The sequence below is a fragment of the Fistularia commersonii genome, chromosome 16 (assembly GCF_037954325.1).
Source record: "Fistularia commersonii isolate RoL2024-O1a breed Wild chromosome 16, RoL_Fcom_v1.0, whole genome shotgun sequence".
NCBI lineage: Eukaryota > Metazoa > Chordata > Actinopteri > Syngnathiformes > Fistulariidae > Fistularia > Fistularia commersonii.
In genome coordinates, this window is record NC_141299.1 from 18371184 (window position 1) to 18386772 (window position 15589).

At 47.3% G+C, this 15589-nt stretch overlaps 1 protein-coding gene across 3 annotated transcripts in view; it reads left to right on the forward strand.

The window, feature by feature from the left end:
• The window catches only part of rfx2 (regulatory factor X, 2 (influences HLA class II expression)), a 30791-nt gene that overhangs the window by 5096 nt on the left and 10106 nt on the right, over positions 1–15589 (forward strand). The window contains exons 2-8 of one of the 3 annotated variants that reach the window (XM_086162307.1): positions 7425–7533; positions 8911–9000; positions 10855–10937; positions 11632–11902; positions 13438–13512; positions 15007–15188; positions 15389–15508. In XM_086162307.1, the coding sequence (XP_086018433.1) occupies positions 7426–7533; positions 8911–9000; positions 10855–10937; positions 11632–11902; positions 13438–13512; positions 15007–15188; positions 15389–15508 (929 nt within the window). In that variant the 5' untranslated portion in view covers position 7425. The remainder of the gene's footprint in view (positions 1–7424; positions 7534–8910; positions 9001–10854; positions 10938–11631; positions 11903–13437; positions 13513–15006; positions 15189–15388; positions 15509–15589) is intronic. The other 2 variants (XM_086162308.1, XM_086162309.1) reach the window with 2 other exon arrangements.

The window sequence follows — 15589 nt, forward strand, 5'->3', positions numbered from 1 at the left end:
ACTTTCAAATGGCGCTTTCCCTTAAAGTAAGCAGGTTGAAACTGTTTTGACCAACACGACAAAGAAGTGGCGGATAGCGGTGAGAACTCTCACCGTTGAATACTTGCACTTCTCCAAAATAGGATACGACTGGGCCGAGCTGAAGCCATCCAAATCTTCTTTTTTCACCCCAGTGTTTCACTCTCTACAGTTGTTTATGGTCATTTCTATTTGTTTATCCAACAGTTATCCAATATTTATTTGGGACGGACTCATTTTGGGGCAAGCGGGTACAACTCAATAAAATTAAATTCACACAATGTTCGATTTCATCTGTTAGGACAGTTGTTTTACGTCCTCTAAAGTGATGTTTAGGAAAGAGGTAAGTTCTGACATTATCCTATTAAATGCTGAGTTAGCAGCGTCTGACGTCTCTGTTTTGGTCAATGAGACAAGTGATGTACAGTGATGCCTCCTACAGGAGCCTAAATTCTGTGCGCCGGATCTAAAAATTGAGAATAGTATTAAATTGATATCTAGCCTCAACGTGTAGTCACGCCAGCGTTATTCAGTTCTAATGGTACATTCTGGTCTTGAGGGTTATGAATGGTAATTGGATACAAAGTAAAGCAGCAGATTTTGACAGCAAGATGAGGAGGAATGGAAAAGTGTTTCTCTTGTGGCGAAAAGATTTTTGATCCGTCTTTGACGTTCCCCCTGCCTCTCTGATTGATTACAACGCTGTCACTGCCAATTTGGACCCACTACAGTTTTATCCACATTGAAATACAATTGCTGCTGGCTAACTGCAGGTCTGAATGACAAATTGTAGGTAAGGTTTTTGTGCCCCCCCCCACTTCTGAGCACAACTTAAAGCCCTTTGTGTGATTTCTTTTTCCGAGCATCGGGAAAGCACTCCGGTGAGCGGTCATCTCACGCTATCACGCGGGAACTGATGGCCGGACTTGTTCTGACAAATCATTGTGTACAATAATGCAGAAACTATCATGTGCCTGCTTTGCCTCCGATGAGCCTAAGGAATAATAAATGATAGTACGATCAACCGTGGCAACACATGTTTGAGAGGGTTTTTTATCATGACAATGCTGCCACATTCAATATTTCTTAGCAAATCGCAGCATAATGTTGCTTTAAGAAAGGAATGTAACAGCCTTGCAGTAAGTCAATGGATCAGAAAGGCTCTTGCATAATTCTGTTTTTTCTTTTTTTCTATAGTTGTGGCCGACACTTTACAAGCGATTCCTCGTGTGCTTTTAGTCCCCGTGCCTCTTTAAGCAGCCCGCTAAGGTGAATGAAATGTGCTCTTTCCAACCTGGGAGTGCATTTGAGAAATTCTAGGGCGGGAGAAGCGTGTCTCAGGTCCACCCTGAACCGCTCGCCTCGGTACCGTCCATCCCTCCGCCTTCCGTCTCTTTGACGATTTTTCCGCGGAACTCCAAATTAAAAAGTGTCAAATGGTTCATCTTGCGGCGCGAGGCGCAGAGGCTGAGGGCGGGGGGGCGCTGGGTTGCTGTGTTCAACTGGAAAGGGTGAGAAGAGGTAGAGTGTTGGGGGAGGAAGTTGCCATTGTAAAGCACGGACGAACACACAATCTCCATAGCAACAGTTTGATCTCTCTATGGCTGTCGGGCTGGCAGGGTGCATGGTGACAGAGCGGTCAGGTCGTGCAGATGACCGGAGGTTGGAAGGTGGCTTGAGGGAGAGGCATTTCCTGGTCCGTGGGTCCAGTTTCTGACCCCCTTCCTTTCTTTCTTGTTCCTTGCTCTCCATCTGTCCGTCCGTCCGTCCGTCCGTCCGTCTCCTTCCCTCTCTATCTGGCTCTCTCTTTCCCGAGCTCCACCATCTGCAGACCCCGAGAGCTACTTTGATTGGATTAGCCATGAATTAATGAGACAGGCTTGAAGAACAGTCTCTGTTGTGGAAATCTCTTATCATATCTTAATGTGCTCTTTGTGTGAGCGCGTGTGCCTGTGTGATCTTATGGGGGCCTTTTAATGAAATCAAAGAAAGGAAAGTCCAAGTGTTTTCTTCCAAACCCCTAATGCAACCGCTTTCCCTGCGAAAACAATATCCAGCCGATGAATTCTGAAATTAAAGGACACGGTTTGAGGCCCCTTCGGAAACTCGTGGCTCACACTCATTGTGAATCTACGAGCAGCATTGAAGACGCAAATATTTGCCATATATTTGGCTGTATTTGCCCGAGACTCGTACCCCTCTCCGTGTCCTCTGCCGAGCAACAAGTGTATTTCTTTACGGCGTCTCGACTCCTCCTGGGGTTGAAAAAGTATAGCTTTCGAAGTGTTTTACTATTTCCTCTTCCGAGAGAAACTTTGGAAGGATTCGTCTTGTCTTTTTTCAGTGTTGTTTTTGGGTGGCATGAGTATAAAACAACTTTGAGGTGGGGGTGGGGGGGGGGGGGGACTGTTGTATCCTTAATGACTTAAACAGTCTTCCTCTCTATGACCACCAAGTAGTTGCAAAAAGGGAGCACCTCTTCCTGTCCTCTTCAATCAAGTCCAAACTAGTATAAAGTTTGCAGGTTTTTTTAAATAATTGCACCGCAGGGATAACGCAGTGTCCCCCGGTGTTTGAAATTAATAGCTTACATAGTATTTATTGTTGTAAGTTTCTACTTAGCGTGAGATGGAGGGATCAGGTGGGGGGATGGCATTGTTTGGTTTGGGAAGTATTCTGTCGGTTGCGTGGCAACAGGCTCTTGGAAACGGGAGTGGACGGTGTTGCCACTAGCAACCGTTGTTGCTCTGCAAACAATGTGGGCCAGTGCAAACATGAGCCAAGACTGCGGGCTCCTGCTTTTAATTGAACATCTGTATGTGTTTTTCTCTGATTGAGCCCTGTTTAGGTTCGATCTATCAGTGACAGATGTTTAAATTGTGTTTGCGCCGTTAACTATATAGACTGAAGAATTAATGGCAGATTGCGAGGCTTAAAATAAGTCTTTTTCCCGTTCCAACACAGCTTTACAAACTCAGGTAACTCTTGTAAGGAGGGGCTGTTGTTGCCATGTTAAGTGCTCATCTGGGATTTGCCTGAATGAAACCAGGCTCACAGAGCCGACATGAAAACTGACTTATTAGTGTAAAGTTGTCTCTGGGTTGGAGGCAGAGAGATTTAGCCCTTAACGGAAGCCAAACCGGAGTCACTTTTTGCAGTAATGTGCTCCATCTCCTGCGGGCTCCTACCTTTGTGTGTCTCAGAGCCGCCGGTGGGGGAACTTGTGTGACTTTTAACCTGTCGTGACCCTTTGGTGGAGCGACTCCTCTCCGTCCCCTCGGTTGTCTTTCTCCCCCCCGACCCGGCCGTTCGCCACACTTCACTGTACCCCGTAAAGCCGGCGCTTTCGTCCAACTTTAAGGAATGAAACGTTGCGGGTCATTACGCTAAAGATATCCTCGGGCTTCTGTCGCTTCCCGCGGCGAAAATCACAGGTCTAAAAATAAATGGTGGGACGGCGGCGTGTACGTTCATGAGCCCAGCTGACACCCCACAGACAAATTCCTCTAAAACGATGCTGGAGTGTTGATGCTGGTGGCGTTTGAAGCGTCCGCCGCTTCTTCGCATCGCTATGACAATAGTTCTTGATTCTTTAATTAAGAGCAGTGGGGGAAAATGATAGTAAATTATGAGAAGCCTCGCAAAGAAGTGCTTATTGTGCTCTATACTGACAAATCCATTGAAGGTGGACTCGCTGTAGTTTTGCGAGGATCTTTTGAAAACTGCTCTAAATATCTTTCATTTCACTCGGACTGTCAGTCGTTCGGGCGCGTCGTCCGTACCCGGATGTGTCCTTGTTGAAAATCTCCACAGGAAGACGTCGGGGCGTCAGCAGGGACACACCCGAAGGCGGACGTTTACAAGGTGCGCCGTTCGCTTTCGCCCCGGAATTACCTTTAGCTCCAGGGAAGCTTTGGCTCTTGCACGGCCGGCTGCTTGATAAGCAAAACTAGCGTCGGCGCTGTAAGTTTTTTTTGGCTGCCTGTCTGTTTACTGTCAGTGTCTTTGGATACATTTCTAACAGCCTGTATCGCATCGGGGCCTTGAGGCCGTCCCAGAATCAGCTTTCCACATATCAAACCAATAGAAAAAATGCAAATTAAAAAACGGAATCCCCGAGTTGTGCATTGATATTAACTCGTATTCCAATGAATATCTGCCCCCGCCACTCACCATATCAGGAGATCTCATGGGTTTCCAAACACAGATCGCCCCTGCGCTTCCAGACGCTAATGAAAATTAGCTGAAATGTTATGACAATGATTGGGTGTTTTGACTAATGCTGTGCATGACATAATTAAAAGAATCAGGGTATCTGAAAGACTTTCAGGGTCAGGAGCGCCCACTTATAAAGTGAACGCCCATGAAATCCGACCCCTCTGCATTTTTTTATCCCCCTATTTTACTCTGATACTTTTTGTATCAGCAATGGCTTCAACGCGCCAGCATCAACGTGGCTCTCGAGTCAGTTTGCAGCCCCGGCTTGAATAGAACTGCAACTTATGCGTCGCTTCGCAAACGATTTACTCTCCCGAGCTACTGTTAGACATTTCCGATTTCTGTCGCGCAATTGATGTGCAGTAGAACTTTTGTCGCACTTTTATTTGTTTGTTGGCGTCGCCCTCTTCATGGCAATCTTGAAATGTTCCACTGGAAAGGATTTGCTTCCACTTCTACAGGATTAATGCGCCACGTTTGTTCTTCGCCCCCTGCCGCACTTCTGCTCGTCGCGGTGGTTTTATTTGCTGATTAAGATTTTAAGCGCATTGTCTGATGCCCGTGTGATTACTATTTCAGAATGACACGGAGACTGGAAAAGGGAACGTAATTCAATAATTAATCATGAAACCGTGGTTATGAGACGAGGCCGGCTGCACCTGTTGCTGTAATCTACTGTCTGTGCCTGCAGATTAGCGCTGCGATGGAGGGGCTGGTTGTTGTGACTTATCGTGGCGTTTCTTGAGCAGGTTGTGTCTTGTGCCTGTGAGCTGCAAACCATTCTCCTGTCAAGCTGCACGTTTCTTGCTTTTCGCTTTTTTTTTCTCCTCAGGGATTTCTGCCTTAAGAAAGCTCACAACATCACCGCCGCCGCTGCTGCATGCCCATCTCCCTTAACGTAACCCCCACCCACTTCTCTTTGCGGTTGCACTCCAAAGTTCCTGCGCAAGAGCTATATGGGGGTGGGGGAGTGAAAAGGGAGGGGAGGAGAGGGTTGAGTTGGGGGTGGTCGTCATGGATTCCTTACCATAGCAACCGAAAAACGTTTACAAAGCATTGAGGAATTTCCTCATATCAGCTGGATTATTTGAGCCCTCGGAGAATAACTCCGGTTCAAAACAAATGCTGGACATCATCAGAAACCTGGCATGAGCCGGAGCCCCACTGTCATTTTCATCTAATTCCCCCCCTTTTTTCTTCTTTTCTGGGGAAAGTGGGGGAAGTTTTTTTTTTTTTAGCTACTCACTCCCCTTTGCAGCTCCATTCTTCTCTTCTTCCCTCCCTTGCTCCCACAATTTCCCTCTCTGTCCTTTTTTTTGAAAAGAGAGCCTTTGTGTGACTCCGTTTTTAGCTGGCCTTTGCTATGCTGTGCACATTGTTACGGAAAACCATGTGACAACACCGAGTTTGGTCATTAAGGGGCAGTTCACTGTTTTTTGTTGTTTTTTTTACATCATTTATAGACTTTTATGTCGTGGCGACGGAACTGAGACTGTCAGTCAACTTATTCAGGCTCACGTTGTGTAGCATCTGCGGCCCCAAAAGAAGCGCTTGCCCCGTTTAGTACGTTGTCATGGTAGTAATATTGAGCCACCTCTTAATGTTTAACTCGATTAGCACTTGGCCATTGTGTGCTCACGACATCAAAGTGTGCTACAGGCTCGCCGCCGCTGCTGCTGCTGCTGCTGCTGCTGCTGCTGAGACGGAGCCGGCCATTGATAAACAATATAACAAACAGAAACATGACATTGGTTCATGGGATGCTTGATGGTATAACCGGGGCAGTGTTTTGGTGGGGATATCCATCATGACAGCGCAGCGAGTCCCTCTGTATGTTTGTGTTAAAGACACTGTGCAGCTGAGTCATCCCATTTTCACTTCCCAAGTTCACTTCTTCATCCTCCCCGGCCGGATCTACTCAAACTACAACTGCATTTGCATGTCAGAATGATTCTGGTACGTTTGTCATCGGTCAGCTCAATTCAAAGCGCTCCCTCACACGTATCCCTGTGTATCTTGCAGACACAGTCTTATTACCTGAAAGCTGCAACGGTTAAAGTAAGTGGCAAATAAAATCAGTCACTTTGTTTTTTATTGAAATATTTGGTATTGGTTTAATTTGTTTCATTGTCTCTAAAGATGAAGATGATGATTTCAGCGTCTTACGTTATCTCGTGTCCACTACGAGAGTAAATAGGAAAGCATAAACTGTGGCCTCTGGCCTCGACCACGTGCTTTGTGAGACTGAAATAAACATTTTTTTTTACGACGTCTCTTTAATTTTATGGATCGATGTAATTGATAAATGAGCCCGATAATCAACGGATGAATCAGTAATGGAAATTCTAGTTAGTTGCAGCCCTTTATTACTCCCAGGATTTAATTTGATCCCGATAATGTCGTTAAACCTCAGAGACTTTTTAACTGAGCCAAGGTAAGCTGATATTTCAATCCAGCGTAACACCAGCAAATGAAAGGGTCTATTCAAAGAGACTTCACCATTTCAGGCCAGGGAAAGGAAATTTAGCTAAATGACAAGCTGTTTTTTTTTGTGTTTTTTTGATCAAATCCAATTTGCTTTGACTTGTGATGCGATGTCCTTTTGATAACCCGCTCACTAGGCCTCCCTGACACTGCACGGGGCCTCGCACTTTGAGTATCTCGGTGGCAGATGTCACCACACGTCTGAATGTTGCTGCTGAACAGACAGTGGGTCAGTCACGGCCGAGAGTCTCTTAAGCATCGGCGCGAAACAATTTCAAATCAGGCCGTTGACCTCGGAGCCGTCGTCCAGTGTTCGGTCTCATCGCTCGGTCACTGCGGTCCAACCTGGCTCTCCTTGAAAACTGGACGCGTCTGTTTCCCGGCCTTTATGGCGAGCCGGGAGAGACAGGCTGACATTAACGTTTTCTTTTTTTTTTTGTCGTAATATGACAAATTATAGTCAACAAGATTCTCAGTGGTACAGAAGGAAGGAGGGGGGATTAACGCTTGGTAGATCAAAAACACAGACAGGACGCAGCCGCGAACCCACACGGATTCCTTCCTTTATCACAGAGACCGATGTCCATATGTTTGGACGTCGAATCGTTTTCAGACTCCCGTCTTGTATTTCTTGAGTCGTGCCTGAAATTTTGCCACTTTCACAACTCTCCCTTTTCCTCTCCGTCTCCCCCCAACAAACTTAGCATGCAGAACTCCGAGGGAGGGTCCGACTCCACGACCAGCGTGGCGGCGCTTCGGACGTCATCGTCGACCCAGGCCCCCGTGGTGCAGCCGGTCCCCGCCTCCCAGCAGGTAGGGCGCCACGCAAGCCGGCTGCTGCCGTACTGTGCCCAAAGGACGCTTCGGGCCGGATCTGTTATTAACTTCCACAGCGTCATGGGATTCGCCGTGTCAGATGAGATCCTGTTGTTTTGTGATTTTCGGATAAAACAGCACATCCGTGCACTACATTTCCGCCCGTGTAGTGGATGAAACGGAGAACAGCACATCGTCTTGACCTTCTCTACACCTCCTCTCGTAGTAAACCCAAGTTGTTTTTCTTTGTAACCGATTTGAGGACCGGAGATGTCATCGTGTATATCCGTACATTGTTCCGTATTCACGGCTGGCTGCCGTCTGCGCTGGAAATGTTTTTCAGCAATTGTAGTTCAATACTAAGCAGGATTGGAGCTTAGGTAGAGAAATGCCATCAAGTCTTGTTGAATATCTTGATGCGCACCAGCATTCTGAAACGGTATAGAATTTAGTGGCCTCAGTGGGTGTGAATCCCTCTGTATCGAATTCCCTCATCTTCCTCGAAAGCTTTTTGAATATCAAGGATTAATTGAAGGAAGCTCTGCGCCAGCGTTCATCTGTGGTCTCACGTATTAGTGTCTCAGACTCTACCCTCTGCTGACTGGAGAAATGAAGTGGGACTGACATCGGAGAGCCCTCCACGAGAGCGAAGTTCCACGGCAGCGGGACGAGCAGCCGGATCTATTGAGCGTGGCGCTGCGTAACGCTCCGTATCGGCGGGAACCACGCAGACGGCGTGTCACGCTCTGATATTTGGCCCGTGAAAGATGCCATGATAAGAAGATTGCTTCTGCCGTTGAGGCGGACGGACCGGCCTGAAGCCACAGGGCCACAGGAAATGGCCGCGTCCAAGCTGTCAGCTAATGTTTAGTGAGAAGGCAGCTTCATCTGCGTAGCTCATATCAGACCGGGCTTGTTGCTGCACCGGGACTCCGGGTGGGAGCCCAAAATACATTATTTCACCATCGGACCGTCGATGCTTTCTTGAATTGAATAGCTAATAACGGCCAACCCTTCGCTCCGCAAACAGAAGCGTCTGGTATCCACTCAACCTGCCTCCCTCTTCAAAAATCACATTCACGCGCTCCCCACATTGCCTGATCGGTACATAGGTTTCAAGCAGACTTCATCCCTCACCGAAGAGCCACTGCGGCGTTGCTGTTTTGTCGTCCGGTCGCCCCGTCCTCTTCGGTCTTCATAGTCAGCGGGCCAGAGACGGGCGTCCATATTTCTTTTCGAAACGGCATCGATCTATCGACAAAGGAGGGCTTAAGGAGGACATTTGTTGGCGTCCCTATGTTCACAATGCAGTGTGTTTGTGTGTGATGATGCGTGCATACCTATGTAATTGAGTTATGTCTTGTATCTACACAGAGGGTGCTGCTACAAGCCACAGGCTCAGCTCAGAAGGGTGGACAAGTACAGCAGCTTTCAGTACCCAGGGTTCAACAGGTCCCTCAGCAGGTACACAGTGCTGTACAGACATATACAGTGCTGTGAAAATACCCATTCGCCCCGAGCTTTCTAACCCCACCACATGAACCTTAAGCTTACTACGGTATTCTAAATAATATGGATTCCAGTAGATGACATGGCCGATCCAAGATCGCCCTCTGTTTGGCTGATAGGAGCAGCGACCGGCGGTCGGTCAACCTGAACGACACGCCGGAGGAGGAGGAGTTACGGTTACACCGAACACGCAACATGCGTGTACCAGCTGGAGCAGCTGTCGTAACACTAAGCTCCTGATATAATCAATGAAAACAGATACACCGCGCACGAAAGCGCCGCGACAAGTGGAATGCGTCTGCCCCGGAGATCTGCTCTACAAATGTAAAAATAGACCGGTGTTAATTATAATTCTGCTTGAGCATGTGGCCCTCGCCACTGAAAAATAGATCATAAAATGCTAATTTTTCTTTTGTTTTGTTTGCGTGTGTATACGGCCACTGGCGTAAAGGAAATTAGTGTTTTTTATGGCCAATATAATTTATGGTTTTATGTCGGTTGCTTCCTTTTCAAGGTTTCATTTAGGGATTCAAATAGCAGACGGATCGACAAAAAAAAAAAAAAAAAATACCATGTCAAAATGACGATTTTTATTTTAGCGGTTTTTCAGATTTTGAATCGATTACAGTATAAAACTGAAGATAAAATTTCTCCTTGGAGTCACACGACTCCATCCCCGTGAAGAGTGTGATGTGGTGTATCCGTCTACCTGCGTTTCAAGTTAAAAGAATAGATTCTTCATGGGGAAAGTGGTAAAAACCTGCCAAATCACGCTTCTATTTAATACTGTCCTCCCAAAGCTACTTGTCCAAAGTCTCTCCTGCTTCCTGTGCCCATCACGGGTGTGCGTAAATGTCTTTCTCTGGCTGAGCCTGGCCCGCTGCCTGCATGCATGACTGCAAGAATATTTTTGTACAACTCTTTTTACACTTGATGATGATGATGACAATGATGATGATGATGAATGTGCTTTGCTCAAAAACCGGTCATTTTGTTTTGCCTGTGAGCTGTTATGCTGAAACACTCCCGCATTTCACGGTGATAGCCTCTTGGACGGGATAGTCGAACATGTTTGATGTTTATTCACTAATCTCAGTATGCTAACGTGGTGCAGTAAGATACTGAACATGGGAGATGTTGTATAGGCATGTCATTACTGATATTGTTAGAATCTACATTCTGTGTTTATACAGCCTCCGGGTGATTTGCATGTTTACAGAGCCCTGTTTCAGCCGCTTGACCGCTGCTTTATTTGTGCATGGCAAAAATGGTACACTCCTGTGTGTGAGGGAATGCAACGCGGCGCCAATATTTCTGCTCGGCCCGGCGCAGGACACCCGACCAGTCCCGCCGGCTCATTATTTGCTCTCACTGATGCAAATTGGACTGGCGGTGCGAGGCCACAGTGCCTGAACCAAATCCGGACACTCAAACTGTGCGATGACTTAATAGCCCGGAGGATCCGCTATGGAGGGTGATACGAGCGGCCGCTATCAGAAGGATTCATCCACTTCTTGATCGATTGAAATGTCGTATTTATGATTGCAGCTCCGCTGCGTCAGATTTTCAATTTGATTCTGAATTTTGGATTCTTGTCACTTGCAATATGTGAAAATCAGGAGAGGATGACTTTTTCTTCTTCTCAAATCGTAAACCATTCAGACATCAACAAAAGATGAGAGCGAACGGCTCGCGATGTTTTTATAACATAATTCTTCTTATAATTCACAGGTATGTCCGCGGGAATGCGGATCTGAATGTGCACATCTGAGTGTTTCCCGCCTTTACTCTCACATGGTTTCTCTGTAGGTGCAACAGGTGCAGCATGTATATCCATCCCAGGTCCAATATGTAGGGGAAAGTGGGGAGGCCGTCTACACCAATGGAACGATGTAAGTGATCATGTAGATACACACACGTTGATCAATATCCTATGGAGGATTGTATTCTCCCTTCGACAGCACGGCTTCCACCTCAACCTGTGCCCGCGGTGCTGACTCGTAGTCACCTTTTTAATATTTAACATTGATTAAAATGTCTCGATGGGAGAAGATGTGTCTGAATTCCTAGCTAAAACAGAACACTCCAATCTCACAGTTCTCTTATTTGGTGTTTGCATGGGAAGTGGGTGGAGACTGAAGAGACAACTTTACATCTCACGTTTCACCGCTTGTGAAATACCTCTGAGCAAAATGCGATTTCACAGTAAATTGATAAAAGGCCATGACTTTCCTCGACGACGGCATGGAAAAATGCTCTTATTTTCACAGTCATTATCAATTGTGTTCAATCCTAGTCAAAAAGTTTGGAGAAATAAGATTTGATAGCCAGGGTGCAGCTGGAGCTGGAAGTGGGTGCAGTAGTTATGCAACAGCATGCCAGTAAAGGTCTGAGCCGTGCCACGTGTCTCTACTGCAAGTGTGATAGATAGGATTTTCACTGGCATGCACCGGAACATACACACCTTTGCACACACTCACACACACACGCACACACACTCACACGCACACACACACACACGCACATGCAAGGGACCTAAAGTTCCCGCTGTATGAAGACTAACTGGCTCCACGGATGTCTCCGCAGTCGCACAGCCTACTCCTACAACCCTGATGCCCAGTTGTACGGGCAGAGCAGCGGAGGAGCTTACTTTGACTCTCAGGCCGGCGGCGCTCACGTCACCACGGTGGTTTCCTCTGCCAGCGGCGGGGTTCCGCCTCACGGCATGGTTGGGATCGCGATGGATGTCGGCAGCAGCCATATCATCTCCAGCGGCAGCACCTATTTGATCCACGGCGGAAGCATGGAGGGAAGCCGCAACCATATATCGCACTCCTCTCGCTCCTCCTCGGCCATGGTGAGAGACACCCGCCAGCTCCACCAAGTTCTCAGAAATAAGAACGACTTCATTTTCATTCAGTTACTTCAGCCCCACATCTCTAGGGATTAGTGTCATGTACTCCGTTGCCACCTGTCACGACCGCTACTTTGGGTTAGAAAGCGGTGCTTTTCCACTGTATGGAAACCGGCTCCACTCGATTTACCTCTTTCTTCGCCCCGTCAGGCCGGAGTGAAGCGCCGTTTTGGTAGTTACTGGCTTTAAGTGTCATTAAAGGCCTTATTTGTGGGAAGGGTACGGGTGATGGATGAGTCTGTGCGGGCCGAGAGGCCCTCTCCTTGTTTCCGTTATCTTCTCGCTAATGTCGCCGAAAGGGAATCTTAGCGGCCGAGGTGCGACGTCACACATTATCTGGTTGACAAAGTTGCGTAGAAGCATTTCCGGCAATGACAGTTCCCGTTTTGGTTACCGGACAAGAAAGCGGAGCGCCGCGGTCGGAGAACGCCGTTTAGGACCCTCGGTGTGTCAGACGGTATTCCTTGCCAATCGGCCACAGTGAAGAGTTTATTATCCGCACAGTGGAAAACAAATCACCGATACCGAAATCAAGTTGCGACGGTACAATGAGGGAAGAAAGTGACTAGTTGGGCGTCCTGGCTCTGCAGTGATGGAGAGAGAGGGAGAGAGCAGAGTGGAGCAGGACAGAGAGCCTGTATATTCAGGACATTGGCTTAAATAATTCAGCGCTGCCTTGTTTCAGAGGTTTTCACAGGCACTTGAGCACCCTGCGAGACAAAGCAACCCCTGGGGCTCATTACCATTTGGGCAAGAGCCCTCGGGAGCATTCTTAAGGCTTGGATCCATGCCTGCTTCTTTTTGCTTTTCTTCTATGTCTCCAGTTTGGCTGCGGCACCACATATCTTTTGACTTGAGTTTCTTATGCAACTCAACAGAATGTCCCTTGTTTTGACTTTCTGTTGAAAAGCCAAGGCGAGGATTATTTTAGATCTTGATCGTCGTTTCACGTATAAAGCTCACAGTGACACGCGGCGTTTTCTTTTTTTTTTTTTTTTTTTTTCCGATAGGTCGTGTCGGTCATAGGTGGTGGGTTGGGGATCCTTGGCACCGCCGCCCTATTGTCTCTGAGCTTGGTGTGACCTGTGGCCCTGTTTGCGGTTCCTATTTGCATACATTAGAGTGTCCGACCGCAAGCCTGAACCAAGCAGCTTAACTCTATGAGTCCCTTGATTTGCATGCTTTTGTCAGCCAATAATGGATTTGGCTGCAACACTGACTGATTTTAATGGAAATGCACAGATCTGGCTGCTTGCTAACAGTCTTATTTCCTTTATCTGTTTTGTGTGTGTGTGTGTGTGTGTGTGTGTGTGTGTGTGTGTGTGTGTGTGTGTGTGTGTGTGTGTGTGATTTTTATATAAATATATATCTGCTTATTTCTTTCTTTTTTTATCTCTCTCTCACTCTCTTGCCTCCTCCCCATTTGTGTCCACTTTTTTATTTTTATTTTTCTTTTTGCATGGTCCCTCTTTCCTTAGCTTGAAATGGCGATTGAAAACCTCCAAAAGTCTGAGGGAATTGCAAGTCACAAAAGCAGCCTGCTCAACAGCCATGTAAGTCCACCAGGAACTTTCTTTGCAAAGGACATGAGGAAATAGCGGGGGGTCGGGGGTCAAGGGTCAAGGAGGGGTATCTGGCTGAACCCGAAGGCACCGCGATCCGAAGTCCAACACTCCGCCGACCGCTAGCTTGACTGACACTGCATTGTCTTTCCGATGCGCATCGTTGTCTTAACCGTTTTTCATCCCTGATCTAAACCCGCACTCGCCGTCACCTCACTTTACGAGGCTGGATCGTGGAAATGCGCTCTAATTCTCTGCATGGTTGGAACATTAGCGCTCTCTCAATATTTTAGAAACTCTGCCTCCTCTCAACACGCCAGCGGGGATGCTTTCTTTCGTATGCATTTGCAGTTTCACCCTCCTCCTCCTCCTCCGTCTGCGTCCGAATGTCCTGCGGGCGGGGCGATGAGCGATACCTGGGTGGAAAAAGCCTGTTTCGATATTCAGGGGCCTCTTTTCAACTGATCGCTTATTTTTCTTCAATACTTTAGTATCTATATCATGTATCGCAGCGATTTCTGGAGATTTTTTTGTCGGCACAGAATGATTTTCCTTTAAACCTGAAAGTATCTTGTCTATTCGTTATTTTTTAAGGCGATCAATTCTTCATCTATTGATGGTCTTTTCTTGATATTGAGATCGATTGAAGTCATTCGCTGAGGAGCAGAAGGGATCTGAATCTGCTATATTTCTATATATCGCCCAGGTCTCGTGGCATTCAGAGAACGGGAGAAGCGTTCCGTGACAGCGCTTCTCCTTCGGACGGCCTTTCAACATTTTCGACGCTGGTCCAAAATGTTGTTGTGTTGAGGTGTGATTTGACGGCGGCGCAAACTATCGGGTTAAGTTTGGGGGAATGACGGCGGCAGGGTATCCATCCGGCGAGCCCTGGAATGTGTGTCACATCCACAGCGCAGACGGCTGATGTAACGCTGGATTTAAAAGGGACACATCGGCCAACACCCGCAGTCTTACTTTTTAAAAATGTTAAAATTCACAAGTATGAAGCTGTTGAGTTCAACTTGTCCATCCTCATCAAGGGTGATGGCTCAAACATTTTAAACTAGGCCGCTACACAAAGGTCACTTGACTCACATCGCTTTCACTTTGTACTTTTGCTAATATTGGAAAAGGTGTAACCCCATGGTTTCCCTGTTCCTTCCCTTGAGATGCATCAGGTTCTCGGCGGCCGCCGTGCACTTTGAATTGCAGCGCGTCCGTAGAAGTTGCATTCAGCGAGCTTTACAAACCTGTCGTAAAAGTTCTTCATCACCACGGCGGGCGGGTGGGGGGGTGGGGTTCACAGCGTTAGGGGTCCATCCAATAGAGACGCTTCGGACGCAGATCGTTGCACTTGACTTTAAACAAATGCCCGAGTGTTTCTTGTAATATGTCCATTAGACGATCGCGCTCCTCCGCCGGCCTCCAGGCGACGACCCGGTGGGCTCGGCTGATTCTGAGAGTGTGTGTTCTGTGTATTTTTAGCTTCAGTGGCTGCTGGACAACTATGAGACGGCAGACGGGGTGAGCCTGCCCCGCTGCTCCCTCTATAACCACTACTTGCGCCACTGTCAAGAACAGAAACTCGATCCGGTCAATGCGGCTTCCTTCGGCAAGCTCATTCGCTCGGTCTTCATGGGCCTCAGGACCCGCCGACTCGGAACCAGGTACAAGCAGACGGAGATGCCCGAGATACTGATAACAGTAATCATGTAGCCGCTAAATTGTGACAATATGATGATGCTTACAGACAGTGGAGACTTGCTGATAGAAGAGGATAATGATAGTGATTACACAGATGCCAGTTCTCCCAGCTTCATCTTTTTCCCTTTTTTTTTTTTTTCTCTTCGCTCACTCAATCTTCCAGAGGAAACTCCAAGTATCATTACTATGGCATCCGGGTGAAGCCAGACTCTCCCCTGAACCGGCTGCAGGAGGACACCCAGTACATGGCCATGAGGCAGCAGCCTGTCCATCAGAAACAGAGGTCAGGAAGTCATCCAAAGATATGCAGCCCTACACGCTTATGGATTTTCTTCTTCAGATCATATCTTGTCATTTGGAAATA